Here is a 27,791-nt window from a genome sequence, read left to right as displayed (position 1 = left end):
TAAAGCAAACACAGTAAAATCAGAGAGACCACAGTGAGAAAATGCAGACTTTTATTAACAACCTAAGAAGGAAAAGACAATTCATCTACAAAGCTGTTTCATATATTAATGTAAAAATCTCAGTTTTTGTCTAAATCTTCTCCAATATGTACAAATCTCAGATTATTACAGAACTGGGAAGGGAAGGCAGTGTAAGACACCAAACCCATTACCAAAGTCAGATACAGGCTCAGTGACCCAAAAACACGCACACGCACACCACCTAAATATATACACAGCTAATCGGCACAATATTTACCCTTAAAAACCTGCATTCTTTACAGACGATCAGATCAACTATCTACATTACAAATATTTATTGTATATGTGCAGTTAAATGGCTGGAGAGGATTGGAGTGCTAAGGCAGTTCCCAGAGTAAGGGAACGCTATCCAGTGTCAGTGCAGAGTACGCCGGGGGAGTCATCGGTCAGGATTAGTGTAGGGGGGTCATTGAGCAGGGTCAAAGTGGGCTATGCTGGGGGACAAGGGGAGATGGTCACCAGTCTGTGTTAGAGCAGGATACATCACCACTCAATGTTAGTGCAGTGAACGTTGCAATTCCTGATAGGACTAGAGTTACATTCAGTAGTTACACAGTAAGTCTGAGGATTGCCAAAGTCGATCAGTTGATTGTGATCCAGAAGACAAAAAAAAAAAAAAAAAAAGACTATCTAGTATAACCTCAACCAGTTGTGATAATTCAATCCCATTTTGTTCCCAGTGATAAAAATGCAAAAACTAGTTAAAGGTCTTAACAGCTCCCCTCCCCTCCTGTTCTTGTGGTCTCGGTGCAACCCCCATCGCCAGCGATAGGACCCCCCCCCTCCCCCACCTGAGAGATGCCACACAAGTTATGGGACTTTTTTTCCTCTGGCTCCCCGACCTCATTACTAAATTTGTTTTATGAGGTTTTTACGGGGCCACAGGACACAACAGAAGGGGGAGGAGATAAAAGTGTAAAAACCACAAGAGCAAAATAAGTGAGCTAATCAAGAAGGAATGCTGACCCCCAGTGAGCTCAAAGGAACCAATCAGAAGTGCGGACTGCCGGGGCTCCTTCCTTCTATTGGCTGGGTTTGAGCATGCTCAGTGCATCTCAGGATGTCATTATTACAGAGGTTCAGCAGCTGGAATCCAGGGAGAGGAGATGGAAGAGAGATTAAAGCTGATGGGTAATGAGATAGAGGCACTCTCAGCCCATGATCCAGTGATTCCAAATCTATGATCCAGTGATGCCCAGTGTGAATCCAGTAGTTTTAATTCCAGTTAATCCCCAAGGATCTGGTGGGATGACATCTCCATTTTCTCCCCTCTCTTTCCCACCCACCAGCTTCATATTTCAGCCAAGTACCTTCCATCCCTTGACTGTCCCAGGGGGATTGAAGCACCTTCAAACATTCCTGGAAGACCTCCAGTACGTACATTGATTCTACAATAATGTTCTTGTTCCTCCAAAGATCACTACTTTAAGACCTTAGAAAAGAGGGCCACAAGTGGAAGAATCTCCTCCCTCACCATCTTAGACAACGCCCCTGAGCCTTCGGGAATCACCCAAGGGAAAGGACATAGCAAAGTTGAAGGGTCTTCCCCTTCTATGCCTCCACCCCGCCAAAATATTAGTGAAGACCAGATCTTGAATGTCATCTGGGTCACGTCGCCAGGAGGAGGAGACCCCCAGCTACACCACGTTTAATGCATCCTCTATCAGGAAGCGGTGGAGGTGCTGGAAGGAGGGTCGGTCCTTAGAATCTCGACACCAACAACGCTGCATTACGTCATAGAGCACCTGAGGACACACGGGCGGGCGGACAAGGTAGATCTGCCAATGAAGAGAGAAGAGGCTCAGTGTCCCCGAAACATGCACCTCAATCCTGCCATGCAGCACCCCCTGTTATTCCACTACTGAGAACCATGCCCAGATACAGCTCTGTTCTGGCAGTGAGATCCCCCCCCACGGACCCACATCTCTGCCAATGCACATCATTCCTGCTCTTCCACTACTGAGAACTCTGCTCACACATAGCGGGGAGGGTGCTATGGGCAGGGTTATTTCCCCCACACGCACAGCTCTGCCAGTCCACCTCAGTCCTTTCCTAAAGCAGCTTGCTGGTGTAATGCTAGGATCTGCATGCTATTATAATTCCTCCCAGTACATCTGCTACAATGCCGGGTCTCTGAGGCTGTTAGAAAGGGAAGGGGGAGGAATGATAAGACAGGCGGTTCCCAGGCTCACCTGCTTGCCCTGGTCTCTGAAGAACTCTCCTGCATTCTCAATGACTTGTTCGTCGGTCAGCTGACTGTACGGCTGCTCTTTGCACAGCATCAGGATCTCCCAGAGCGTCACCCCGAAGGCCCACACGTCGCTGGCCATGGTGAACTTTCCCTGCAAGGAGAGGATAGGTCAGATAATTGGAGAAACGTCACGTGTAATATCGTGTATATGTGGGGAGAGCTGCACGTTCCCTACAGTCAGTCAGTCAATTGCCTTTGCAACTGTCTCCCAAGCAGGGATCAAACCTTCCAGTGATGGAGAACCCACCTCCTGCCCTTAGCAGAATAAGTACCTTCCGCTCATGGTGGCTGGGTTGCCAATGATATTTGGGGTTAAAGATGGAACACAGTACTTAACTGTATAAGGAGGAGAGGAGTCCTAGCTCCCGTGCAGTCTCATCACTTGACCGGGTAAATTAAAAGCGATGGGCAAAAGCCCAACCAGCCAATGAGTCCTCCAGAGGTTGGAAGGAGGGGGCTGGGCTGGACCAAGCGGCAGCTGGAACCAGCTCGGAAAGGATGAGCTTTCTCAGGCTCAACCACATAAGACGTTTCAGAGCCCACACAGCGCAGCGTGGTACTTCAAGGCTGTAAGAAACTACAGGAAATGAACAAAGCCGATGGATTCTTTTCCCCAAGAACTCTTCAGGCCGTTTAAAGGTGCCCACAGGTTATGATAATAGCACCCCCAACAGACCACGCCTTGCCTGAAACCGCATTCAGGAAAGTTAATTCCCAATCCCGGAGCTGGTGTATGGGTAGGAGGCGGGACCTTCTCCGAATGAAGGGAAACCTTCTTTCGGCTCAGGTGAGGGGGGATTCAGGTTTCTTTTCCTTTCTAGGCTAATCTTCTCCCCGTGTAAACGCTGGCTTGCATTGCTTTTCAACTGAGCTCAGGTAAAATGTGCTCCTAATTCTGCCCATAAGGGGCGGGTGCCATCTGCGGGAGGGACATTGGAGACTACAGATTAATTCTACCGAGGATTTGTTAAAGAGAAAGCGTTCACACCCAAGGTCCTTCTGAAACTCCTCGGGTTATCGCACAAACGAACGCCTGCTCCAAGCAGGGTGTAACACGTGCCGGGGGGGGGGGGGGGCGGGTAACCTACGTGCACGCACACGGGGCCTCCGCCGAGTTTGGAAAATGCCACGTTTCTGCATCAAACATAGTTTTAGGCGCAGAAGGCAATTTGAAGACTGAGCCCAATGTCTGTTACTGTCTTTTACAGCTCGCGTGACTTGGTAAGCGTCCCCGGGGAGATGTCTGCTGGCGGGACTTGGAAACAGCCTCCCAAGGCTTCCGATGCCCTCTGGTCCTTCGCAGCATCTACCCCGTTTTCTTCCTGCCCCCGTCCTTCACTCTGCTGAATCCAGAGGCAGAGGCACTGGGAGCTCTACCCCCCCTCCTCCCCGCCATGGTTTCTGAAGCTGAACCTTTAAGGGACCAGTAAGCCGCTAACTGTAAGCAGTAATGAAAACACCACTTCATTTAACCACTGGTTACATCCCAGTGCTTGCCTCCCCTCTCAGAGGTCTTCCGAAGGGACACCACCCTCATCAACAAGGGAAGAGTAGCTGGGAGCCATTTTTCTGCTGCTTTAAAAGGAGGTCAGCTGCTCACCATAAGGATACACTCCCAGGCCATCCAGCGGATGGGCAGCACGGCCCGGCCCTGGATGCGGTAGTAGTCCCCCGAGTACAGGTTCCGGCTCATGCCGAAGTCGGCGATCTTGATGGTGTAGTTCTCCCCCACCAGGCAGTTCCTCGTGGCCAGGTCCCGGTGCACAAAGTTCAGAGAAGCCAGGTAGGTCATTCCGGAGGCAATCTGAGTCGCCACGTGGATCAGATTCGGGTAGCTGTGCAGGGAAATATATTATTGTTAAATGCATGGTTAAGGAACAGAGCTTATCTATAGGGGAGGACCGAGATCCGGCTCTAAAAACAGCAGCTCTGGGCGTCACAGCCTAACAAGCCCCACAAGATTCAAAAAGGCGCCACCGTCACCTCCAGTTCAGCGGAAAGCCAGAACATGGGAAGAGAGGGCGCTGGCTAAGGCTGATGGGCAGAGACCCTGCCGAGCCTTTTTAACTGTTGTGCCAGCTTTTTAACAAAATTCTTTGATTTGCTTGTAAAGAAAACTCTAATGCGCTTTAGTTTATTTCCTATGTAAGTTTTCTAAGGGCAGGAGTGTCTGCGCCCACCCCTCCAAGCATCGGCATGGCCAGGACCCCACCCCCACCCCCCTCAGATTCAGTCCTGGCGCATCTCCCGCCCCAGGGCGGAAAAAAATCACAGAAGAGGCCAGAATTACCGGCGGATAAAGAAAACCCGCGCAGTACGAAGAGCGCACGTGGGATGGGGGAGGACGTTTGCCCCTAAAGGGTCAATTTAAAGCCCCTCTGCCCCGGCACGCTCTCTCACACGGTTCGCTCCTGTGACTTTTTGTTCTCTTCCAAGATTCACAGGAAATGAAATCCTCGGGAGGGCGTTCTCCAAACCCGGCTTCACCCCTAACTTAAGCCTGGTTTCAACATTCGGGCCAGAATTCGATGGCCGCTGATCTGGACGGGAGCACGTGAGCAAGAAACCATCTGGCCCTGCAACCTCACTCACTAGTAAGCCCTTTCAGATGACTAAAGATAATCCTCCAACAACATTGGCAAAATAAAGAATACAGAAAGCAACCGATGGTAGAGACATGGTGTAACCTCAGTTTCAGGATAAGGTCCTGTTTCTAATCCATAAACCCACCGGTCAGGACCCAGAACACAGCCTGGACTGACCCTGCTTTTATATATATATATATACATACATATATATATACATACACACACACACACACACACCCCAACTGCATGCTGGGAAAGTAAGTCCAGGCAAGCAAGGAGGATATAACCAGGGCCGGATGAGCTCGTCCCAGGCAGCATGGAGCCATCTGGTGACCCTGCTCTACAGAAGTACGATAGCCGGGTTCTGTAAGGAGGGATGTTACCACCTCAGAAGCGATAATGTGACCGACAGCCTTTTGCACTGGGGAAGGACACGGTAATAATTCATCTTGTTCTTAAACATGGTGGCACCTGTCGGCAGTGCCCCCCCCCCCCCCCCCAGATGCTTTTGGCACTCACCTGATGCCCTGAGCGTTGCTGGCCGTGCCGCCAACCTTGTCCTCCATCTCGTGGCCGCTGAGGAACTGGTTGAGGTCCCCGTTCTCCATGTACTCGGTGATCATGCAGAGAGGGTCGTCTCGCACGCAGACCCCCAGCAGCTGGATGATGTTCGGGTCCTTCAGACGCGACATGACCTTCACTTCTTTCAGAAAGTCATTCCTATGGGGACAGGGATAAGAATCCCAGCCAAGGCAAAAGGCAGCAGGGCAATTTGGTTACAAGGAAGGAAATGGAACATTTATTATATGGGGAGAGAGATTAGGAAGTCTGAGGGTTACTGAGTGTCTGATAGCACAAGAGGATGATTACAGTACATACAGGGAGGACCAGAAGGCAGAAGCTAAATCTGATCAAACACACTTAAAACTGAGAGAAGTCATTTTTTCACAGCGTGGGAGTATCCCTTAGCAGGGGAGGTGTAGAAAATGGGATTGGGAGACAGAGGCCGAGTGATAAGAGCAGCAGGCTGGGAAGCAGCGGTTAGGAGTCCAAGCCCTGGGCTCTCTGTGCAGGACTTCAGGGGCGAGTCCCCTTTTTAAGTGTAAGCTCTTTGGGGACTCACTATATCTATGCGACATGGGATTCTCGCTCCCGAGGGTCTCCTCACCTGGCATTTTTGGTGGCGTCGGAGCGCAGGATCTTCACGGCCACCATAAGCGGACGTCCCTTCCGAATGTTGAAGGGGAACTCCAGGCTCGGCAGGTCCTGGGGGTTGTCGATCTCGCACAGGTGCACCTGAGCGTGGTGGGACCGGAAGGCAAGCAGGGAAACAAATCTTATTGAAGGAGACAGCACTGCGTCATAGGCCTTAACCCCTTTTTGAAAAACATATATCAGGTAACTAGGGTTGAAAGATCTAAAGACTGAGAGCTATTCGCCCTTTAGAAGAAATAGTCCAAGGAAAAGCACAGTCCAGTCAGAAACAGACTGAGCCGCAGCCTGCAGCACGGCCAGGAGATGACACCCAAAGCCCCACACACCCCAAATCCTTCCCTGGGATCAGTGAATTCCTGGGCTCAAATCATCACAAAGCTCGTAACAAACTCTGAAGCTCGACTCCCCCACCTCCCGACCGGCACGTACGTTTTTCTTCGGTGTTACTCGCCTCCTCGAGTCAGTAGGCTCAGAATTTGCTTGGGGATAGGTTTCCAAAAGACTCACCCGCTTAACTGAATAAATCTATCCCCTCCTCTGAGCAGCTAAACTCCTGCTGAGAAAAGCACAAGGCACACAAATGCACTCGATTAAAAGAGAGAGCGGTGCAGACAGGAGGTGCGGTGCTGATATTCAGCGCTAGCCGGGTAAATCACCCGCATCACTGATCTTTAGTAAAACAGCAGGTCGGAGAATCAGCCAGAAAGTTACCCGTTCCCATTCTCTCTGCCTCTCTAATTCAGTCTGATCATCAAGTAATTAGTTTATAGTAGGATCACCATGGGCTGGTTCTCCCTGATCCTTAGCATCTGCCAAGTAAGCTAAACATGACTGGAAAGCTAGCGCAGGTGGGGGGAGGCAGACTCCTTCAGTTCATCCCCTATCAAAACGCGTCCCCCAGCCCCATCACCCCCTTTTAAGAGCTCCCGGATCCCAAAACAGGTCAGCGGGGAAACAGAGACCACGACAGCCGTCACCAAATCCACACACTCCCCCTCTGCTCCCTCCACCCCCAGGTATGGCTTACCTCTCCAAACTGCCCCTCCCCCAGCTTCTCCTTAAACCCCAGCCGGGCACGGGGGAATTCCCCCACAGCGATGTCTTTGCCGGCCAGGGCATCGACGGCCAGGGCAGGCACAGCGTACGTGTTGTTCCCCGTCACCCCCTGCAGGTTGATGATGTCGGCCTCGGCATAGTGCGGGACGTTGTTCGGCGGCGGCAGGGGAGGGGCCGCCGTCGCCACCTTCAGGGGATCCGGTTCCGTGTAATCGCCTCCACGTACTGGACCAGGAAAAAGGGAGGAAGGGGCAGATACAAAGAGATATCCAGCAACAAAACGAGACTGAAAGCAGGACCCCCCCCCCCTGTGGGAAGAACTTAGGGAGGGGGAAGTCGCAAGCAGCCGGGGGGGGGGGGGAGGATACAGATGCAGCTGGCGGAGGGAAAATTTGTGCCAAGAGGGACCTGTTCCTGCTCCCTCTTTAGGAGGATCCCTACTCGGGTGCCAATTTTTTCCTTCCCATAAAGAGGTGCTGTTATAAGAGAAAGAGGAACAGTTTTTAATGTAGCGGGGGGGCCAAGGAAGAGCAGTCTTATCAGAGACAGAGAGGGAGAGAGGAAGAGGAGGAGAGCGTGGGTTAAAAATCAGAGATGGGAGAACGTTACGGAAATCTATCATAGGTCACGTCTGCTCGCACGCCCGGGACTCGGAGGGAGGAAGGGAGGGAGGGGATGGTCTTTCAATCTCTCCACTGAAATCAGGACTTTTCTTTTTTGGTTTTTAAAGTGTGGAGAACAAGGTTAATAAGGCTCCGGGTTTTACTCCGAGCTCGGAACAGGCAAAACTCCTTTAGCTGTACCTCTGTGGGTGGAAAAAAACAAAAATAAATCCCCCCAGACAGGGCCCAATTTGGCTCGGAAGAAATCCCGGCACGGCACCGGAATTGGGATCTTAGACCAAGCCACCCGCAGAGGACCTGGTTCAGTGGAAAGACCAGAGGGGCAGCTTTTGGTGCTAAGCAGGGAAAGAATCCCGAAGGCCGGGGTTTTTCCTGATTTCCATTTCTCTCTCTCTCTCTCTGCTGACGGGGGGCCGCTCTTACCCTGGGTGTTGATTGGCTTAGCTTGGTCCCGCAGCCAGCCGAGGCCTCCCATTGGCTGAGAGTATGCTGTGAGGAAGAGCCGATAGGCTGGGTTGGTTAGCAGGAGAGCTGTCGGGGGGAAAGGAGGGAAGACAAACAGATGGGGTGAGACCGCCACACGTGCAGGTGCACATGCCGACTACCCAGGCACAGCGGCACACACCAACCCAGGTAAACATGTATGTTCTCACACACACACACACACACGTACGATGAATGGATGCACAGGCACTCACCAAAACACACACACACACACCCATGGGATGAGGAGGATGGGGTGGAGAGATTGGATGTTGAAAACAGACTTGTAAAGTCAGCTGTTGACTCCAAGTCCGCAAGGCAGGCCGAGTCGGTCCTGGTTTTACTCACGCTGTATTGTCCTGCAGCTTTTGTCAGCAGCACTGGCCTCTTCTCTCCCCCTCCCCCCACCCCCAGCCCTGCCTCACCTGCATTCTCGGAGCCAGGGGGGAGATCCGGCAGCTTCATGCGGGCCCGGCTGGGCTCCTGGTACTCCGTCTCCCCGCAGCTGATGCGCTCGTAGCGGTTGGCGTGTCGGGCGTGGCCCAGGGAGTTCTGGTATTGTTGATGACGATGGTGTCCCCGGGGACCGAAAGGTGCACGGTCAAATCTTCATCGGAAATACGATGCTGGGCCTGCAGGAAGGGGAAGGGGGGGGGGGGGGAAATGAGAGGGGCGGCCATGCCGTGATGACGACCCGCACCCTTCCTCCTGTCACTGTACCGAGCCCCACTCAGCTGTGCCAATGCACCCCACTCCTGCCCTGCAGCACTCCCTGCTGTTCCCAGCCCTGAGATCCCCTCCCCCATCGGTGCTTCACCTTCCTCAGCAGGTTCCTCCAGTACTGCCTCCAGAGGATGAGGACGATCACCACCAGCAGCAGCAGGATAATGAGCACCAGGCAGCCGATCAGGATGGAAGCGTTGCTGCTCTCATCCTTGGCTATGGGCAGGTTAACCTTCGGGTCCAGATCTGGGGGGGGAGAAAGTGGAGAAGATCGAGGCGGGTGGAGAGTATAAGGACGAGAGGGTCTGCAATCTCCCCCCTCCACCCCTCAATTCTCCAGAAGGATGACAGCCCGGAGCCCTGGTCCCGGCTCTGAGCAGTGCAGTGCGGGTGACCTGGGCGGGCCCTTATGAACCATCTGTGCCCTTCGTCTGCACTACAGTGGGGTTAACAGCGTAGGTTACAGTGACCCGGACACAGCTTGGCACCTCCTACTGAGATCTGTGCGAGGCCAGATAACCCCCAGCCCACCCCCCTTTTCTGGGGTCTCAGGAGGGTCACCCGGGCAGGTCTCCTTAGATCACACGTCCCCACTGGTTAGAGCGGAGGCCTGGAAGCCAGGGTTCAAATCCTGCTGCCGCTCCTTGTGACCTGGGGCAAGCTACATCCCCCTCCATAGACATAAAATGAGGAAAAAAAAGGGGCTAGAAAATAAACCCCCTAATATTGTGAGCCCTCTAAGGGCGGGAAACTACCCACAGCACCCGAATGTTAGCGCTCAGGCCTTCGCTTACCAGGATCAGTGAGGTTTGTGCCATCGGCAGGAGCCTCCAGCTCCATGTCCCCCGTGGAGCCGGGTTCCTCCAGCTGTGGAGCGCCCGGTGTTTCCCGGTGGGTTGGCAGCGGGGGCCACTGGCTGGCCTCGGCCACGTCAGAGGAGTCCGCCACGTCTGTCAACATACAAAACAAAGAAATAAAAGCCCAAGGATAAGGACAGGTCTCCTTTAACCGCGAACACACACACAGATTCCAGCCTGAAGAAAGAGGTCACCTGACAGGAAGGAGATCTCGCTGAAGAGCAGCCAGGCGTCGGAGAAGTAGAAGTGGCAGCGCAGGAACCGGCCGCTCCTCCCCTGCAGCGGGACGGTGATGGTGCGGGCGCTGGGGTCCCGGGTGTCCAGCGCCAGCGAGAATCCCGTGGGCTCGGGCTCCCAGGGCAGGCGCAGGCTGCGTCGGAAGGAGCAGTCCACGTGGCGGAAGGCCTGAACGCCGTGCGTGTGGATGTTATTGCAGTGTACCTGTGGGGCGGAGGAGCCAAGCCGAGAAACGGGTTACCAAAAAGGAAATACAGGCTGGGGGTCGACAAAAAGAGACAGCCACACAAACACGAAGAGAGACACGAGAACATGCTGCAGCTTGCGGGGCCCTCCCGCGAACCACTGTCCTAACAGTAGTGTATTTGGATTTTCAGAAAGTGTTTGACAAAGTCCCTCATGAGAGGCTTCTAAGAAAACTAAAAAGTCATGGGACAGGAGGCGATGTCCTTTCGTGGATTACAAACTGGTTAAAGGACAGGAAACAGAGAGTAGGATTAAATGGGCAATTTTCTCAGTGGAAAAGGGAAAACAGTGGAGTGCCTCAGGGATCTGTACTTGGACCGGTGCTTTTCAATATATTTATAAATGATCTGGAAAGAAATACGACGAGTGAGGTTATCAAATTTGCAGATGATACAAGATTATTCAGAGTAGTTAAATCACAAGCGGTCCCTCCAGCTTGATTAAGAAGACTTTCCAAGTGCATCTTGGTCTGTTGTCTATAAAGATTACACCCCATGAACTGCAGGAGGTGGCTCCCTTTGGCACTAACTAGAACATTAGCAGTAAAGTTGAGAGACTGCGGTTATACGTGCAAACTTTGTTTCAGATGTAAAGCTGTTCTATTGCCACTGTTCTTTCAGATTTGTCGTAATCCGCCTCGAGACAAACTTTGGGGGAAAGGTAGACTATCAGATAAAACAAACTCATGTAACGCTATCCTGAGACAGCCCTATTACAGCAGAGAAAGATGCACACAGACCCACAACCACACCAGGACAGAGAGACACCCACTCACCCTCATGTACGTGAAAGTCCTCAGGTGGTCAAAGGAAAACTCCATCTCCAGGAAGCCCTGGCTGAAACTGTCATTCCTCCAGCCCACATAGTCGTACCCTGGCCATACCCGTTGCTCCTTCATCTGCGTGAAGTCGTCGGCACCCAGGACCCCGTCTGTCAACTGCCCCAGACCCCCGTACTGCAGCCTGTCACATCAATAGTGAGAGACAGACAGATGAGAGGTGAGTGGGGGGAGAGTTACCCACAGGTCATGTCACCACGAACAGGATGGGGTTGGAGGAGCAGCCACAGGTCATGTCATCACCAACGGGGAAAGAGAGGGAGACAAGTGGTGGGAGAATGGGTCAACCACAGATTGTGTTACCCCCATCGTAGACAGAAATAGCGCAGGCGTGAGAATGGAAGACAGCTCTTACCTGGAGACTGTGAATCCGTCGTAGATGGAATCGTTCAGGTTGACTGACTGAGAAGGGAGTTGCATGATTTGTCCCAGCGGGGAAGTGTATGCCTGCAGACCATCTAGGGCCCAGAGGGGAGCAAGAAACAGGCAGGCAGCGCATCAAGACACAAGAAGAAACAAGAGACACCACAGAGAGGAGGGAGACGGGACCAAAACCTCTCTCTCTCTCACTCTCCCTCCCTCTCCCATAGAAATATTGCACATATGTATGTGTGCGATTTAATACTCCAATGTCCCAGGAATAGCCATGGTCAGAACAAAGTCAGGATCTGACGGAGACAAAGTACCCCAAGGCAGGAAGCTAGCAACATTTAACTAAAAACCCCCGACTACGTTCCCCAGCTGCGTTCATGCAGGCCCGGAGGGGGCACTCACCTTTCCACAAACAGCCATAGAGCTCCACCCGCAGGCAGACACTCATCACCCGGTCTGCCATGGGGTAGAAACGCACATAGCGGGCAATCATGGGGGGGCCCAGGTCCTTCAGCACCACCTCGTGTGTGTTGTCATTGCCTGCGATGACCTGGGGAAAGGTTCCGTTATAGCAATAAGATACATTGAGGCCACAAGAAAGCAGCAGTGCCATACTGGACCTGGGGTGCATCACATCCTATCCATGGTCGGTGGCCACAGTCCCAGTACTATCACACTGAGTCTACGATTCCCAGCCACGGTCAGCGACCAGAGTCACGGTATTGTCAAACCAGGGTCATCAAATACCAGTGCAGACGCTGCTCCATGTTACCACCAGGTGGCGATATTTCCCCAACAAAAAAGTCACTTCCCACCTGCTGCTCCCAAGTGGGCATTAGTCTATGGTAGAACAGATTCTCCCCTTCTTTCTCCTCTCCTCACCTCGTTCCCCCAGCGGTCCCTCCAGCTCATCCACTTCAGTCCGTCCCGGCTGTACTGCAGCTGATAGGAGTGGGCAAACTCCTTGCCATGGCCCCCGGCATGCCGGCCCTGGGTCCCCACCAGGGTGATGAAGTGGAGGCTCCGCAGGTCGATCTGCAGGAACTCTGTGTTGTGGGGGAAGACAGGGCCTGCAGGGCACCAGGCCCCATCCCCATCGCTGCTGTCCAGCCTGGAACGAAGGGACAGACAAAAAGATTTAAACATAAAAGCGAGTTACCTGGCCCGTTAATAATCCCCCACGCCCGGGATCCCTCCTCTCCCCCACCACTTCCTCCTACCTGCTGTGCCTGGCCTCGGTGGAGTCGGACCAGGCGCTAGAGGCTGTGAGGTCCTCGTCCGGGATCTTCCTGTCCTGCATCCCCAGGGCATAGCGGCAGAGGGCTGCCAGAAAGAGAAAGGGATGTCCACGAGTTTACCATGAAGCAGTGTCCCCATCTCCCCTGCACGTGTAAAGCTGGGTGCATCACTCCTGTCTATCCTACCCTTTGCACAGTTATACAGTGCACTCCCCCACCATCACCAGCCCTGTGCCTGGTGTTGGGATCCCCCCCCCCCCCCAGAGCCTCTTCCCACAGCTGAGAAAGGACTGGGGGCTCCAGACTCACACCCACCTGTTACAGCTGCCCTCCAGGCGCTGGGCAAAAGGGGGGGACGGGACGGGATGGAGAGCATTCCTCCGAGCTGAGGCCATCAACTTAACCCCTGCAGTGCTGCAGACAGGGACTTGAAGGGACTCTCTGTGTCTGGACCAGGATTAGGGGCGGGGGACATCACAGCCTTTCTACGAATAGGGCTATTCCCCCATCCACAAAACAAACACACTCCTGCCCCCTACCAAATATATACAGAAGCATTACATACAATATTCCTGAGGATGAAACAAAGCAGCATGTGAGGGGTAGAAGTGGCAAGGAAAAGTAAATCACAGACCTGGTTTCTAATCCCACTGCTCCCACCATCTTTCCCTGTGTGACAGCGTAGGGCTGAGAGCTCAGAGCTGTGAAACCTGCAGACCCAGACTCCAATCCCACTGCTATCAGCAACACTCTGCATGCAACAGTCTAAAGCTTACAGCCCAAAGCTGTGACCCCCACAGACCCAACCTCCAGCTCTCACTGTGTGACAGCCTAGTGCAGACCCAGGAACCGATCCCACCGCTGACACCAACTCACCCGGATCAAAGTGGGGCTCTTCTGGCTCCTCCCCGCCAACTCTTAGAGGAATGAGGAAGACAAACAGGATGAGGAGGAAGCAGGAGGCTGGCATGCTGGGTCCGAGAACTCTCTCAGAGGCTGTGAGGACTGAGGGCCAGCACCACCACCATCTCTGTGAGCAAAAAAGACAGATGTGGGCTGGTTAATTCAGCTAGATCAGATGGAACGGAGGCCTGGGGAGAGACTTTAGAAAGTTCATCCTGCTTAGCCGCCCCCTGACCGAACCAGTCCTGGTTATAATTCCCAGTGCCTCGCTGTACATAGAGGACTCAGGACAAGAATGCAAAGAGACAAAATCAGGAGCAGCCCACCCCAGTCTCTTCTCCAGGAAATTGCCCACATACCTTAAGGGCAGACAAAGAGCTGCCGCCTCACCCTAGATCAACATTAGCAGGCCGCTCTGGGCCTGGTTCCCCCCCATTGCATGCTGGGACTCAATGATATCAATGGGAAAAGTCAGAACTGCAAGTCCCAGCATGCAATGGGGGGGGGGGGGGGGGAGAAGGGAATTCAGGACTGGATAAGCCTGCTCAGGTTGCCTGGGGGGTGAAGTGGCAACTAACATGAGCATGGATACAGAGGCTCTGGACCCAGTGCCTGCAAGATGAGGGGAGGGGAGGAGTTCCCAGAGACCGCGGGACTGACCCGGAGGCACTGGAGGGAGGCCTGGGACCTGGTCCTGATTCTGGGTGCTACAGCCCTCCTCATCCTCCAGTGAGCTGTGGGATTTGCCATTTATCCCTCTTTGGGGGGAGAAAACTACCACCAGGAAAGCTCCCTCTCTCCAGGAAGGGGGTCATTTCCTACCACTCTCCGGCTGCACCGCCTTTGGCATTGCATTACCATGTCCAGGTGCAGAGAAAGGCTTCCAAAAATGCTCTAAAACTCTCCCCCCTGCAGCAGCACCTGTAAGTAACACTTTGCTCCTCTCATTTAAAAAAAAAAAAAAGTTATTTTCAGCCACTGGACACCCCCCCCCCCCCTTGAGAATCGCCTGGAATCTCGGAAATCCCCTCCAGTTCAAGGCTCCGTCACGGCTGCCCTGCCGTAACAGAAGCTCAGTGGATCCCTAAAGGTCACTAGCTGAGATCAAGAGTGAATTATATCCTCAGAAAAGGCAAAATCTGGGACAGGGCTAGGGGAGGAGGGGAAATCCCACCGCTTCCACCATTTCTCACTATGTGACGGCCCACTACACAGTGAAAGGAGGATTTTAGGGAGAGAATGACCTGCACTTCTGGTTAAACAGGATAGAATGACACCTGAACCCCCTTCCCCTCTCTCCCTGACTCAGTGGCTCATATGGGTTTAGTTTTTTTTTGTTCCTGACTGGAGTTTTGTGACTCAGGGCAGAGGAAGCGCACACAGAGGCAGGGATTGTACAGGTCACATACCGGAGGAATTTTTAAGCGTTTTGAAAGCTTTGTTGGCTCCCATGCAATCACAGGCCAACATTGTGTAGGGGGAAGCGAAAGCAAGAGAAAGCCCCCTCAGTGCTGACTAACGCTTCCTGCAGCGAGGAATAGGCTTCTGAGGGAAAGGAAGTGGGAGCAGAGAGGTGCGACTCAAGTGATACTTATCAGAGTCTGGCAATCCATTGGGGGAGGGGGGGTTACTTTGTGGTGAGGGGAAACAGGCGTTTTATTCTTATTATAAAGCGATACAGCATACCCGTGAAGGGGGCAAGCGAGGGGAATGGGCAATTTATCCTTAACATAAAGTGATAGAGGTTAACTCGTGTACAGGAGAAGCATAAGGACATAAGAACCTGCCATACTGGGTCAGACCGAGGGTCCAGCATCCTGCTTCAAACAGAGGCCAATCCAGGCCATAAGAACCTGGCAAGTACCCAAACATTAAATGAGGGGCGGCGTTTTATCCCAAATAGAAAATGATACGGGTCAACTCATGCATCATCTCCAAACCCAAGTCACTTCCCTCTCCTTGGCAGGCTATAGGCTACAGTATAACAAGGTTTTACATTTTTAAACGAGCCTGCGGCCTGTCTGCGGCTAATTCTATCCCCACCTCACCCCCCCCCCCCCCGGCAGCTCCTCCGAGACACTGAGCAGACACGCGGGGGCCCCCACCCTGTCGCCGTCTCTCCGGTAGGTTCCCCGGGCAGCTCCAGGTCCTCGGAGATAGGTTGAACCAATTCTGGGGTCCCAACCTCCACCCTGGAAATTTGTGAATTTATCATTCCAAATTCTGTAACGCCAAGCAGGGAAGGAGACGTCCATGGCTGGGAGGAGAGCATGGGCCGCCCTAGCCCCTCCAGCGCCTGCAGGCGAGCGAGCCGTAGGACGTGGGCCACCCAGTCACTGTAGGATGTGGAGCACAGGTCATGCCTGGCATTCACGCCTCGGCTGCTCTACAGGAATGCAGCGCTCACCCTCCACCCCCCCAACTCCATCCATTCCTCCCCCGACAGCTGTGCCCAGCTCCCTTCCAAAAGTCGACAAACAGCAGCCGAAAGGCAGAGAACACGAGGGCTGCCCCAACCTCCCTTTCATGCTCCCCCAGCCAAACAAACACCACCACAAAAAAACCCCCCACCAGGGGCCTGGCACCCTCTGCGTACGCAGCGGATGCACGGTGTGCGCAGCCGCTGGCTGAGAGAAGAAGCGCCTTTCTGTGTTAAACAAGCCGTACTGTCATCCTCTGGACAAGAAGCCAACCACCCCCACACTACGGGCACTGCTCCAGTTCCTGGTCTGGCAGCGGCTGGGCCGGGCCTCCAGGCCCACAACAGGTGCAGGGGGAAGGCCTACAGCACCATTTACTGATGCCAAGGGGTTCCTGGTGCAAAGAGCTTGCAGGCCGGGTTATTTCTGCCCCCGAGGTCACACACAGTGAATCAGTGGCGGAGTCAGGGATTAGAACTCACGACTCCCTCTTGCCCGAATTGCACCTCCTCCCAAACCTGAACCCCTCTGTGAGACACTGGATCAGATGATAGTGCAACGCTAGAACGCATGCCATGTTACGCACTACATCACGCTATGGACTGCTGAGGTTCTCCTAACCCCGACACATTCAGTCTCAGAGCGTGGCCAAGGTAATGCCAATTTTTAAAAAGGGCTCCAGGGGCGATCTGGGATACTGACAGAATCCGCTGCCCGTGCCAAGCAAAATGCCCTGCCAGCACAGCGTGGCTACAGGCTACTGCCGGCAGCGTAGGGTTAATCTTCTCGAGCAAGGCCCGCGGAGTCAAGGGGAAGGCACCAGCTCTTTAGGGGAACTACCGATGGACGTTTTGGGAAAGGAATACCTCTACAGTTTAATAAGAAGAGTCCCAGGAAGTGCGCAGTTATCAGAACAACCGTCAGCTGCTTTTCAAGAAGTCATTTCTGAAAGTGACAAAAAAAAAAACCCAAAACAAACAAACAAAAAAAAAAAAGACATTGGTAGAAAAAAATACAAGAACATTTTAAAAATGTAGCCATTTCAAGAAGGGTTTTTAAAACTTTTGTTGGGATGAGCGTTGGTTAAATTGTAAGCCCAGGGCACCCGATAGTCTATCAGTGGCGGCATTGCCTTCCGTAAAAGTGCATTTTCCCCTGCTCTTGCATTTACAGGACTTTTGATGCAGCTACGGCCAAGAGAAAACGTGCACCTCACCCCGTACGCAGCGCTCGACGCCACAAACTGGGAGACCGTTAGCATTTTAAAGGATGGATATTTATAACGAACAAGTAGGACCAAGTGTGACCTTGAGATCTGAATGGATTTGATCCTTAACCTCTACCCAACTGGTTAGTAACCTCTATCTTGTTAAGTAGCAGGGACTGTAAAAAAAAAAGAGAGGAACGTGTGCTGAGGTGAGCGTGGAGTGAGGGGGAATCCATCAGTTCTTTTGGAAAAAACTGGTGAAGCTTTGGGAAATGGATACTGCGCCGGTTTAATAAGTCCAGTGGTGAAGGCGACTCATTAACATCGGTCAGGCAGACCACCGAAAGCCATCGCTATCCCCGGGAGCCAGGACGAAGAATTGGAGACGCTTTCTGGGATCCGCCGGGGCACTCGCCGGAGGCAGGCGATGCTGGGCTCGATGGACCCTGGGGTCTGACCCAGCAGGACGGCCCTTCTCATGCACCTTTCCTGCTATTTTAAGACAATTTAGGGACTGGAAGCCCCGGAGGGGCAGCGGGGCGACATATCCAGGCCTGCTTCCAAGATGGCACGAGGCCCGCTTACAGGATGTTCGTCACTATTTTTGGGGCATTGCAGGTGGGGGGAGGGGGGGGGAGCATGCCAAGGCAATCGCTCAGCCGTCCGCCTCTCCCTCCACCAGGCCCATCGTTCTGCCACCGAGCGAGACTGGCGCTTTTCACTCACTGGGCCCGATCTGTGCGTGCAGGCCTCGTCTCCCACACAGACAGCAGGAATCCCTACAGCGATGCACTGAGGAATGCCAGAAATGTGCCAGCAACGATAAGAGCGGGTGATGCAGAGAGGGAGAGAGAGAGAGAGAGAACACTGCAGCTGGCATAGATGTGTGTGTGTGGGGGGGGGACAGACGGACGATGACCCTCACAGGCACTGGGCGGGAGGGGACGCCTCTCTGTTATGTCTTCGGCCATATCTTTTCTAGCTGGGAGCCTGCCTCTGAAGCAGGCCCACGTTGGCGGGGCTGCGGGAAAAGATGCTGACCCTGGCCTCCTGCTCCCAGGTATTTTGAAGGCCTCCACAGGATGACTGAAAACCCCCAGAGAGAGGTATTTCTTTTATGTCCCCACTCTCGTCTCAAGAGGGCGAGCCAACTGGTTTGGTTGGCTCGCCCCGCAAGGTTTCTGTGCGCGTTTAAACATCTTCAGCGCACGGAGCACACCACGAGGGGGGGAGGGGCAGGAATACGGGAACGCCGCTCCTGCACGCGTGGCTCTCCTAGCACAGGTGCGTGCCAGACCTCGTCAGCAAGCGAAGAATGCGGCAGAGGGGTCGCGGGAACCCAGAACCCGATGGCAACCGAGGAGGACGAGGGCCATCTGCTCAGGGCCGGCGCTTCCATGGGGCGACGGCAAAAACCCCTGCCGGCAGGGGGGGGCCCGTGCCAGAGCCAATGCCACCAAACCCTCTTGCACCGGCCCTGCATTTAAGTCTCGGCCCGGTTCATGCCCGCTATCTCGGCTTGCTAAGGAATGTGCCATTGACGTAGCTCAGCATTATTATTTAAATGCAGCGGAGAAAACCTTTAAAAAAACCAGATACTTATTTTTCAATACACATCACTTCACGATTAGCTGTCCTTTCCCTGCTGGAAAAGTCCTTCAAACCTCTACGTGACAGAGGGGGCCCAGGGTGGATCCCAGCAAGGAGCAAATTCGCCTTCTAAATCCAGTGCAAAAGGTCATTAGGATGGTTTTTTTGACAGCGTGGGTGACAAGGCTCCAAGAAAGTCTACCGTCCAATCAGACCAAAGACTGCTATGAGCGGATTTAAAAATAAACAAAGATCTTATTCTCCCGATTCGCAGGACCCCCCCCCCCACCAAGTCCCGGCCAGCAGCTTCCAAAAGGTCAGGCGGCACTTTATTTACGGAAGTATTTTTAGCACCGTGGCGGCAACTCGGCTGCGCGCCTCCCCTCCAGCACACACCTCCATGGATATAAAAAGGCCTGCCCGAGTCCAACTCACCTCCTTCTTCGTGGCCTCTTCGCGAGATCAGGTCACAAAAGCCTTAAAAATCTCAGGACTGCAGGGCGTACAGCTTCAGGTTGCCATACAGGGATAGATCAAGGCAGCCCAGTGCCACTGCTGCTAGAGGTGGGATTGGAACCTGGAGCTCTCTGTTACCGCTGGACTACACTGCTGGTTTAAGGGGCTTGCATAGGATAGGGGCCCGGCAGAGGGTGGCACGGGCTGGGTTTTCTGATGCACAACCCCACCATCGCGCCGATAGGGACCCCGTAGGAAAACAGACATAAACCCATGCCGTCTCGCCAGTCCGCTGTGCGCGGACAGCTGCTCTGCCGCACAAACACACACACACGTCCCCCTTTTCTCTCTCAGAACTTGGAGGAGCCGGCCCGACCCTGCCCCCTGCTCCAGGGCTCCTCTCCATCTGACACCTGTTAAAATCACAGCAACTGCAGACCCGGATGTAGCATATGTCCTGCTGCCAAAGATGATTTATAGGCTATCACTGAATAGCCTAAAGAGGGATGCCCCAAGCCAGTAACATGTGTTTACAATTAGGAACCACCCACTGTCCCATAACCAAATTATATGGAACCTCAGGAGAGCCTTAGATACACATTATAAAGCTCCATCACACAGCTCCAGGGACCTACAGGAGAGCCTTAGATACATATTATCAAACTCTCACACAGTCCCAGGGACACTCAGGATGGCCTTAAATACACATTACAAAAGCTCCATCATAGAGAGCGAGGAGCCCTCAGGAGATCCTTAGATACACATTATAAAGCTCCATCATAGACAGCAAGGAGCCCTCAGGAGAGCCTTAGATACACATTATAAAGCTCCATCACACAGCTCCAGGGACCTACAGGAGAGCCTTAGATACATATTATCAAACTGACACTCAGGATGGCCTTAAATACACAGTACAAAAGCTCCATCATACAGAGCGAGGAGCCCTCAGGAGAACCTTAGATACACATTATAAAGCTCCATCACACGGCTCCAGGGACCTACAGGAGAGCCTCAGATACATATTATCAAACTCTCACACAGTCCCAGAGACACTCAGGATGGCCTTAAATACACATTACAAAAGCTCCATCATAGAGAGCGAGGAGCCCTCAGGAGATCCTTAGATACACATTATAAAGCTCCATCATAGACAGCAAGGAGCCCTCAGGAGAGCCTTAGATACACATTATAAAGCTCCATCACACAGCTCCAGGGACCTACAGGAGAGCCTTAGATACATATTATCAAACTGACACTCAGGATGGCCTTAAATACACAGTACAAAAGCTCCATCATACAGAGCGAGGAGCCCTCAGGAGAACCTTAGATACACATTATAAAGCTCCATCACACGGCTCCAGGGACCTACAGGAGAGCCTCAGATACATATTATCAAACTCTCACACAGTCCCAGAGACACTCAGGATGGCCTTAAATACACATTACAAAAGCTCCATCATAGAGAGCGAGGAGCCCTCAGGAGATCCTTAGATACACATTATAAAGCTCCATCATAGACAGCAAGGAGCCCTCAGGAGAGCCTTAGATACACATTATAAAGCTCCATCACACAGCTCCAGGGACCTACAGGAGAGCCTTAGATACATATTATCAAACTCTCACACAGTCCCAGGGACACTCAGGATGGCCTTAAATACACATTACAAAAGCTCCATCATAGAGAGCGAGGAGCCCTCAGGAGATCCTTAGATACACATTATAAAGCTCCATCATAGACAGCAAGGAGCCCTCGGGAGAGCCTTAGATACACATTATAAAGCTCCATCACACAGCTCCAGGGACCTACAGGAGAGCCTTAGATACATATTATCAAACTGACACTCAGGATGGCCTTAAATACACAGTACAAAAGCTCCATCATACAGAGCGAGGAGCCCTCAGGAGAACCTTAGATACACATTATAAAGCTCCATCACACGGCTCCAGGGACCTACAGGAGAGCCTCAGATACATATTATCAAACTCTCACACAGTCCCAGAGACACTCAGGATGGCCTTAAATACACATTACAAAAGCTCCATCATAGAGAGAGAGGAGCCCTCAGGAGAGGCTTAGATACACATTATAAAGCTCCATTATACAGAGCGAGGAGCCCTCAGGAAAACCTTAGATACACATTATAAAGCTCCATCACACGGCTCCAGGGACCTACAGGAGAGCCTTAGATACATATTATAAACCTCTCACACAGTCCCAGGGACACTCAGGATGGCTTTAAATAAAGAAATGAACCAAACATCAAAACTTTCAAAAAAGACTTGAAAACCTGGCTTTTCACCAGAGCCTACTCAAACTCACTCAATCAACAAGACCACCAATTAACCACGCAACCCAACACCAAGAAAAACGCTCCATACCACAATCAACTAATTAACTCCCACCATCCGAACACCTAAGACAATGTGCAACTGAACTAATTTCACTTACTACCACAAGTATGAACACTGCTGTGACAGTAGACTGCTAAAATATAACAATTATTTTATATGTATTCAACTAAGAACCAAACCCCAAAACTTTCCTTCTTGTTGACATTTTGATGCTTTGACCTCTGTAACCAATGTTATTTCACGAGCACTGTAAACCGTTCTGATGGTGAAACCGAATGTCAGTATACAAAACATGTCAAATAAATAAAAATAAATAAATAAAATATACATTACAAAAGCTCCATCATTCAGAGCCAGGGGTCCTCAGGAGAACCTTAGATACACATTATAAAGCTCCATCATACAGAGCCAGGGACCCTCAGGAGAGCCTTAGAAACACATTATAAAGCTCCATCATACAGAGCCAGGGATCCTCAGGAGAGCCTTAGATACACATTATAAAGCTCCATCATACAGAGCCAGGGACCCTCAGGAGAGCCTTAGATACACATTATAAAGCTCCATCATACACAGCCAGGGATCCTCAGGAAAACCTTAGAAACACACTATAAAGCTCCATCATACACAGCCAGGGATCCTCAGGAAAACCTTAGAAACACACTATAAAGCTCCATCATACACAGCCAGGGATCCTCAGGAAAACCTTAGAAACACACTATAAAGCTCCATCATACAGAGCCAGGGACCCTCAGGAAGAGCATTAATCCACATTATAAAGCTCCATCCTACAGAGCCAGGTACCCTCAGGAAGAGCATTAATCCACATTATAAAGCTCCATCATACAGCCCCAGGTACCCTCAGGAAGAGCATTAATCCACATTATAAAGCTCCATCATACAGCCCCAGGTACCCTCAGGAAGAGCATTAATCCACATTATAAAGCTCCATCATACAGAGCCAGGTACCCTCAGGAAGAGCATTAATCCACATTATAAAGCTCCATCATACAGCCCCAGGTACCCTCAGGAAGAGCATTAATCCATAGGTTTCTAGCATTACCCCAGTAGACGCTTTATTTTATGTTACGCCTATTCTAACGTTACCCTAGTAGACGCTTTATTTTATGTTACGCCTATTAACGTTGTTCACTGTTCCATTTACTATTTTATGTTACGCCTATTAATGCTGTTCGCTGTTCCATTTATGATTTATTATTTACTTTCTATTTATCTGATGCCTTGTTTAATGTAACGCCTTAGCCGCGAGTGTTCTGTTAAAATGGAAACCGATATGATTTGATATTTTTTTCAAGAATGTCGGTATATAATAATTCTAAATAAATAAATAAATTATAAAGCTCCATCATACAGAGCCAGGTACCCTCAGGAAGAGCATTAATCCACATTATAAAGCTCCATCATACAGAGCCGGGTACCCTCAGGAAGAGCATTAATCCACATTATAAAGCTCCATCATACAGCCCCAGGTACCCTCAGGAAGAGCATTAATCCACATTATAAAGCTCCATCATACAGCCCCAGGTACCCTCAGGAAGAGCATTAATCCACATTATAAAGCTCCATCATACAGAGCCAGGGACCCTTAGATACACATTATAAAGCTCCATCATACAGAGCCAGGGACCCTCAGGAGAGCCTTAGATACACATTATAAAGCTCCATCATACAGAGCCGGGTACCCTCAGGAAGAGCATTAATCCACATTATAAAGCTCCATCATACAGAGCCAGGGACCCTTAGATACACATTATAAAGCTCCATCATACAGAGCCAGGGACCCTCAGGAAGAGCATTATACCCACATTATAAAGCTCCATCATACAGAGCCAGGGACCCTCAGGAGAGCCTTAGATACACATTATAAAGCTCCATCATACAGAGCCAGGGACCATCAGGAAGAGCATTAATCCACATTATAAAGCTCCATCATACAGAGCCGGGTACCCTCAGGAAGAGCATTATACCCACATTATAAAGCTCCATCATACAGCCCCAAGTACACTCAAGGAGAACATTAGAGCCACATTATAAAGCTCCATCCTACAGCCCCAGGTACCCTCAGGAAGAGCATTAGACCCACATTATAAAGCTCCATCACGTAGCCTCAGAATCTCTGAGGATGATGAGCTGGGGAGGGGGTAGGGAAGTGAGATTTTTGTCGGTGGGAAGAATGTTGGAGAGGATAGAGTGGGGGGAGATGAAGCTGAGGTAAGGAGTAAAGAAAATGTTGGGGGAGGAGAATCCTGAGGAAAGGGCACGATAGCATTGGCAGGAACGACTTGGGAGAGTACTGAGTGGTGATAGCTGGGGGAGTGAGAAGAGAGAAGATATGTTTGTTGGCATGGGGCCGGGAGAGTGCTGGACTGCCTTTTGCTTAAGGAATCAGGTCTTTGCATTTCGCAGTCAGCGGACCCCCAGGAAGAGCTGCAGCAGCACGACTTCCTTCCACTGCTGGCGTGCGTAGCGACAAGCCCGGACACCGCGCATCGCTCAAAGAAAATCCACCAAACTCTGAAGCCCTGCTTATGGCGCACTATTACCATCCTCCTGGGGGAAATCTGAAAACTATTCTGCCTCTTGAGAGTAAGAACTCTTTTTCCCATCTTGCAGCTTAAATTAATCATCACTCAAAGGCAGTGATTCTATTGGTATGATTTTGATAATCAAACCAGGTGGAATTTTGCAGAACTCCTCCAGGGGAAGGGCCAGCCCTAAAAAACCGCAGGGAGAGCCTTAGAAACACCTTCAGAAGCTCTAGCAGCCAGTTTTAGGGAATCAGCGGGGTGCTTTAGAAACACCCGATCACATTTCTGCTCTATAAATTATCTGTGAAGCCGCCTCTGGGACTCCCAGCTCAGATCTTGCTACAGTTTGCACTCAGTTACTGCAAGGTGACACTGGAGCACAAAGCGCAGGATGTGTTTTGTTTTGGGGTGGGTTTTTTTCCCCTGCAGCCGATATCCCTGGGAACAAGCTATCCCTTGGGGCACTTCCTGCACACGTTCAGCTGCCCCCCAGGACCTCCCAGCCCACATCCAGCTGCAGTTTACACTCCAGATACTGCAGAGCAGCACTGGAGCACAAAGCTCTGGCTGCTTTTCTGGAGCCAACGCCTGCAGGGCCAGTGCTTCCATTACGCAAAGGGGGCAGTTGCCTAGAGGGCCCAAGTTTTGGGGGGGGTGGCACAAATCTCGCCAGCATGAGGCCCAGAGGGGTACTGTGCCACCAAAGAAGGGAGCGCCATGCTGGAGCCGCTGCCACTGGTAGGAGGGAGCACTGTGCTGGAGTATGAATGACCGAAGAGTCACCTAGGGCACCAATACTCTTGCATCGGCCCTGAATGCCCACGAACCGCCACCGTGGGCCCCCGACCGCACTGGCAGCTGCTGGATAGAAACGCCCCCCTCGGCCTCCTGTTCCACTGGCGCCGCACAGGTGCCCAGGTTGGAAAAAGAAAACAAAATCCGACGTGCCAGGACAAGGAGACGGATTACGTCGCCAGGAGAGAGGAGGGGCCCCAACAGCTAGAAGACAGGGAAGTGGGAGAAAGAAAGAGGAAGAGATTTGGTATCCGGAGCCACCGGCTTGCCAGCCACGTAAACAGCTACCTGCCTGGAGCAGGGGGTGGGGGTGGGGGGAAGACATGCTGGAACAACCTGCTGCGTTCAGAGTCAGGAGGGCCAAGCTGCTGCCATTATCCCAGCGCCTTGGGGAGCATCGAGCTGCTGTTGGAATCTGAAGCCGAGCTCTGCACCAGCGGGAGAGAAATGGAATGAAATGGGGGGGGACTCCTGTGAACTTCTCTCTCATTAGAGCCCCCCACACCTTTTACCATCCCTTCAACGCACCTCAAAACTGATCTACTCCCAAACGTGCCTATGCCCCCCCATACCCCTTCCCCCCAGCTTCACTTCCCAACTGCTGACCAGAGAGGGAGAGGCGGGGGGGGGGGGGGGGGGGGGCGCCCCGCAAGGGCAATAACCAGAGACAAAGGAACTGCTGAGGAGGGCGAGGAGGGGCAGGAGGGGAAAAGCAGGGCAACAACAAGAGACACCGGGGCAGGAGGGGAAAGCAGGGCAACAACAAGAGACACCGGGGCAGGAGGGGAAAGCAGGGCAATAACCAGAGACACGGGAACTGCTGAGGGGCAGGAGGGGAAAAGCAGGGCAAAAACCAGAGACACGGGAACTGCTGAGGGGCAGGAGGGGAAAAGCAGGGCAAAAACCAGAGACACCGGGGCAGGAGGGGAAAGCAGGGCAATAACCAGAGACACCGGGGCAGGAGGGGAAAGCAGGGCAACAACAAGAGACACCGGGGCAGGAGGGGAAAGCAGGGCAACAACAAGAGGCATCGGGGGAAAGCAGGGCAACAACAAGAGGCATCGGGGGAAAGCAGGGCAACAACAAGAGGCATCGGGGCAGGAGGGGAAAGCAGGGCAATAACCAGAGACACCGGGGCAGGAGGGGAAAGCAGGGCAACAACAAGAGACACCGGGGCAGGAGGGGAAAGCAGGGCAACAACAAGAGGCATCGGGGGAAAGCAGGGCAACAACAAGAGGCATCGGGGGAAAGCAGGGCAACAACAAGAGGCATCGGGGCAGGAGGGGAAAGCAGGGCAATAACCAGAGACACCGGGGCAGGAGGGGAAAGCAGGGCAACAACAAGAGACACCGGGGCAGGAGGGGAAAGCAGGGCAACAACAAGAGGCATCGGGGGAAAGCAGGGCAACAACAAGAGGCATCGGGGGAAAGCAGGGCAACAACAAGAGGCATCGGGGCAGGAGGGGAAAGCAGGGCAATAACCAGAGACACCGGGGCAGGAGGGGAAAGCAGGGCAACAACAAGAGGCATCGGGGCAGGAGGGGAAAGCAGGGCAACAACAAGAGGCATCGGGGCAGGAGGGGAAAGCAGGGCAACAACAAGAGGCATCGGGGCAGGAGGGGAAAGCAGGGCAACAACAAGAGGCATCGGGGCAGGAGGGGAAAGCAGGGCAACAACAAGAGGCATCGGGGCAGGAGGGGAAAGCAGGGCAACAACAAGAGGCATCGGGGGAAAGCAGGGCAACAACAAGAGGCATCGGGGCAGGAGGGGAAAGCAGGGCAACAACAAGAGGCATCGGGGCAGGAGGGGAAAGCAGGGCAACAACAAGAGGCATCGGGGCAGGAGGGGAAAGCAGGGCAACAACAAGAGGCATCGGGGGAAAGCAGGGCAACAACAAGAGGCATCGGGGGAAAGCAGGGCAAAAATCAGACACAAGAACCGCTGAGGGGGCAGGAGGGGAAAGCAGGGGCAAAAGCCAGCTACTTGGAACTTCTGAACGAGAGAGGGGCAGCAGGGGCAATAAACTGAGAAAGGGGGGGGGGGAGAAAAGTCAGACTTACAAGAGTGGCGATCATGCTGTAGGGAGGAGGAGGATCTGCCCCCCTGCTTTCCAGCGCTGCCCTTCCGATCCCCGCTCCGGAGTCAGCGAAGCGCATGCAACGCTCCAAACAAGACCCCCCCCCCCCCTACGAATGAGCCCCAATCCCCGGCCGAGAACTTCCCAAAGTTCATCAGCCAAGCCAATTTCACCCCATGCCAGCTACCGCCTGCGCTGCAGCAAACCCCGCAAAGCAGGAGAGCCCTACCCGAGCTCAAAGTCCAGCGGCCCCCCAGGACGGAAGGCGCAAAGCCGGCGAGGGCGAGGACTCCGGGGGAAGCCGCGCCGAGGCTGCCCAGCCACCCGGGCTCATTTGCATAATGAGATGCGGGAGAGGGCTCCTGGGTAATGGCTGGGCGGCAGGAGCCCCGCCCCCTCCCCCGCCGCTCCGGCCCTGCGCCTGGTGCTGGCTGATGGGTGGTGGTGAGCCAGGCGCTGCTCACAGTGCCCAGAGCTGGGATGCTGGGCTAGACCCAGCTTTCAATCCCACTGCTCCCACCAGCTCTCCTAGGGCTCAGGCTCCAGTCCTGCCCTGGGCATAGCAGCTGGGACTGTGCTGACCGGCCCGGGTTCCGCTCCCGCCTCTGCCCCCATAGGTTCTCGGGTTCACGCGGAGC

General features: G+C 52.8%; 1 protein-coding gene across 1 annotated transcript; it reads right to left on the bottom strand.

The window, feature by feature from the left end:
- Nucleotides 1-29: 29 nt before the first annotated feature.
- On the bottom strand, nucleotides 30-27,292 carry DDR1 (discoidin domain receptor tyrosine kinase 1). Its single transcript, XM_029584399.1, is given in 19 exon segments — nucleotides 30-1,859; nucleotides 2,274-2,423; nucleotides 3,933-4,167; nucleotides 5,440-5,640; nucleotides 6,089-6,216; nucleotides 7,163-7,416; nucleotides 8,238-8,345; nucleotides 8,723-8,851; nucleotides 8,854-8,929; nucleotides 9,115-9,266; nucleotides 9,815-9,970; nucleotides 10,072-10,318; nucleotides 11,136-11,322; nucleotides 11,554-11,656; nucleotides 11,973-12,120; nucleotides 12,453-12,681; nucleotides 12,791-12,893; nucleotides 13,685-13,838; nucleotides 27,137-27,292. Coding segments are annotated over 19 exon segments (2,997 nt in total). The 5' UTR covers nucleotides 27,233-27,292; the 3' UTR covers nucleotides 30-1,718.
- Between the last annotated feature and the right edge of the window lie 499 nt (nucleotides 27,293-27,791).

Source organism: Rhinatrema bivittatum, chromosome 19 (assembly GCF_901001135.1).
Source record: "Rhinatrema bivittatum chromosome 19, aRhiBiv1.1, whole genome shotgun sequence".
Lineage (NCBI taxonomy): Eukaryota > Metazoa > Chordata > Amphibia > Gymnophiona > Rhinatrematidae > Rhinatrema > Rhinatrema bivittatum.
This window is presented reverse-complemented; position numbering and strand designations above follow the sequence as displayed.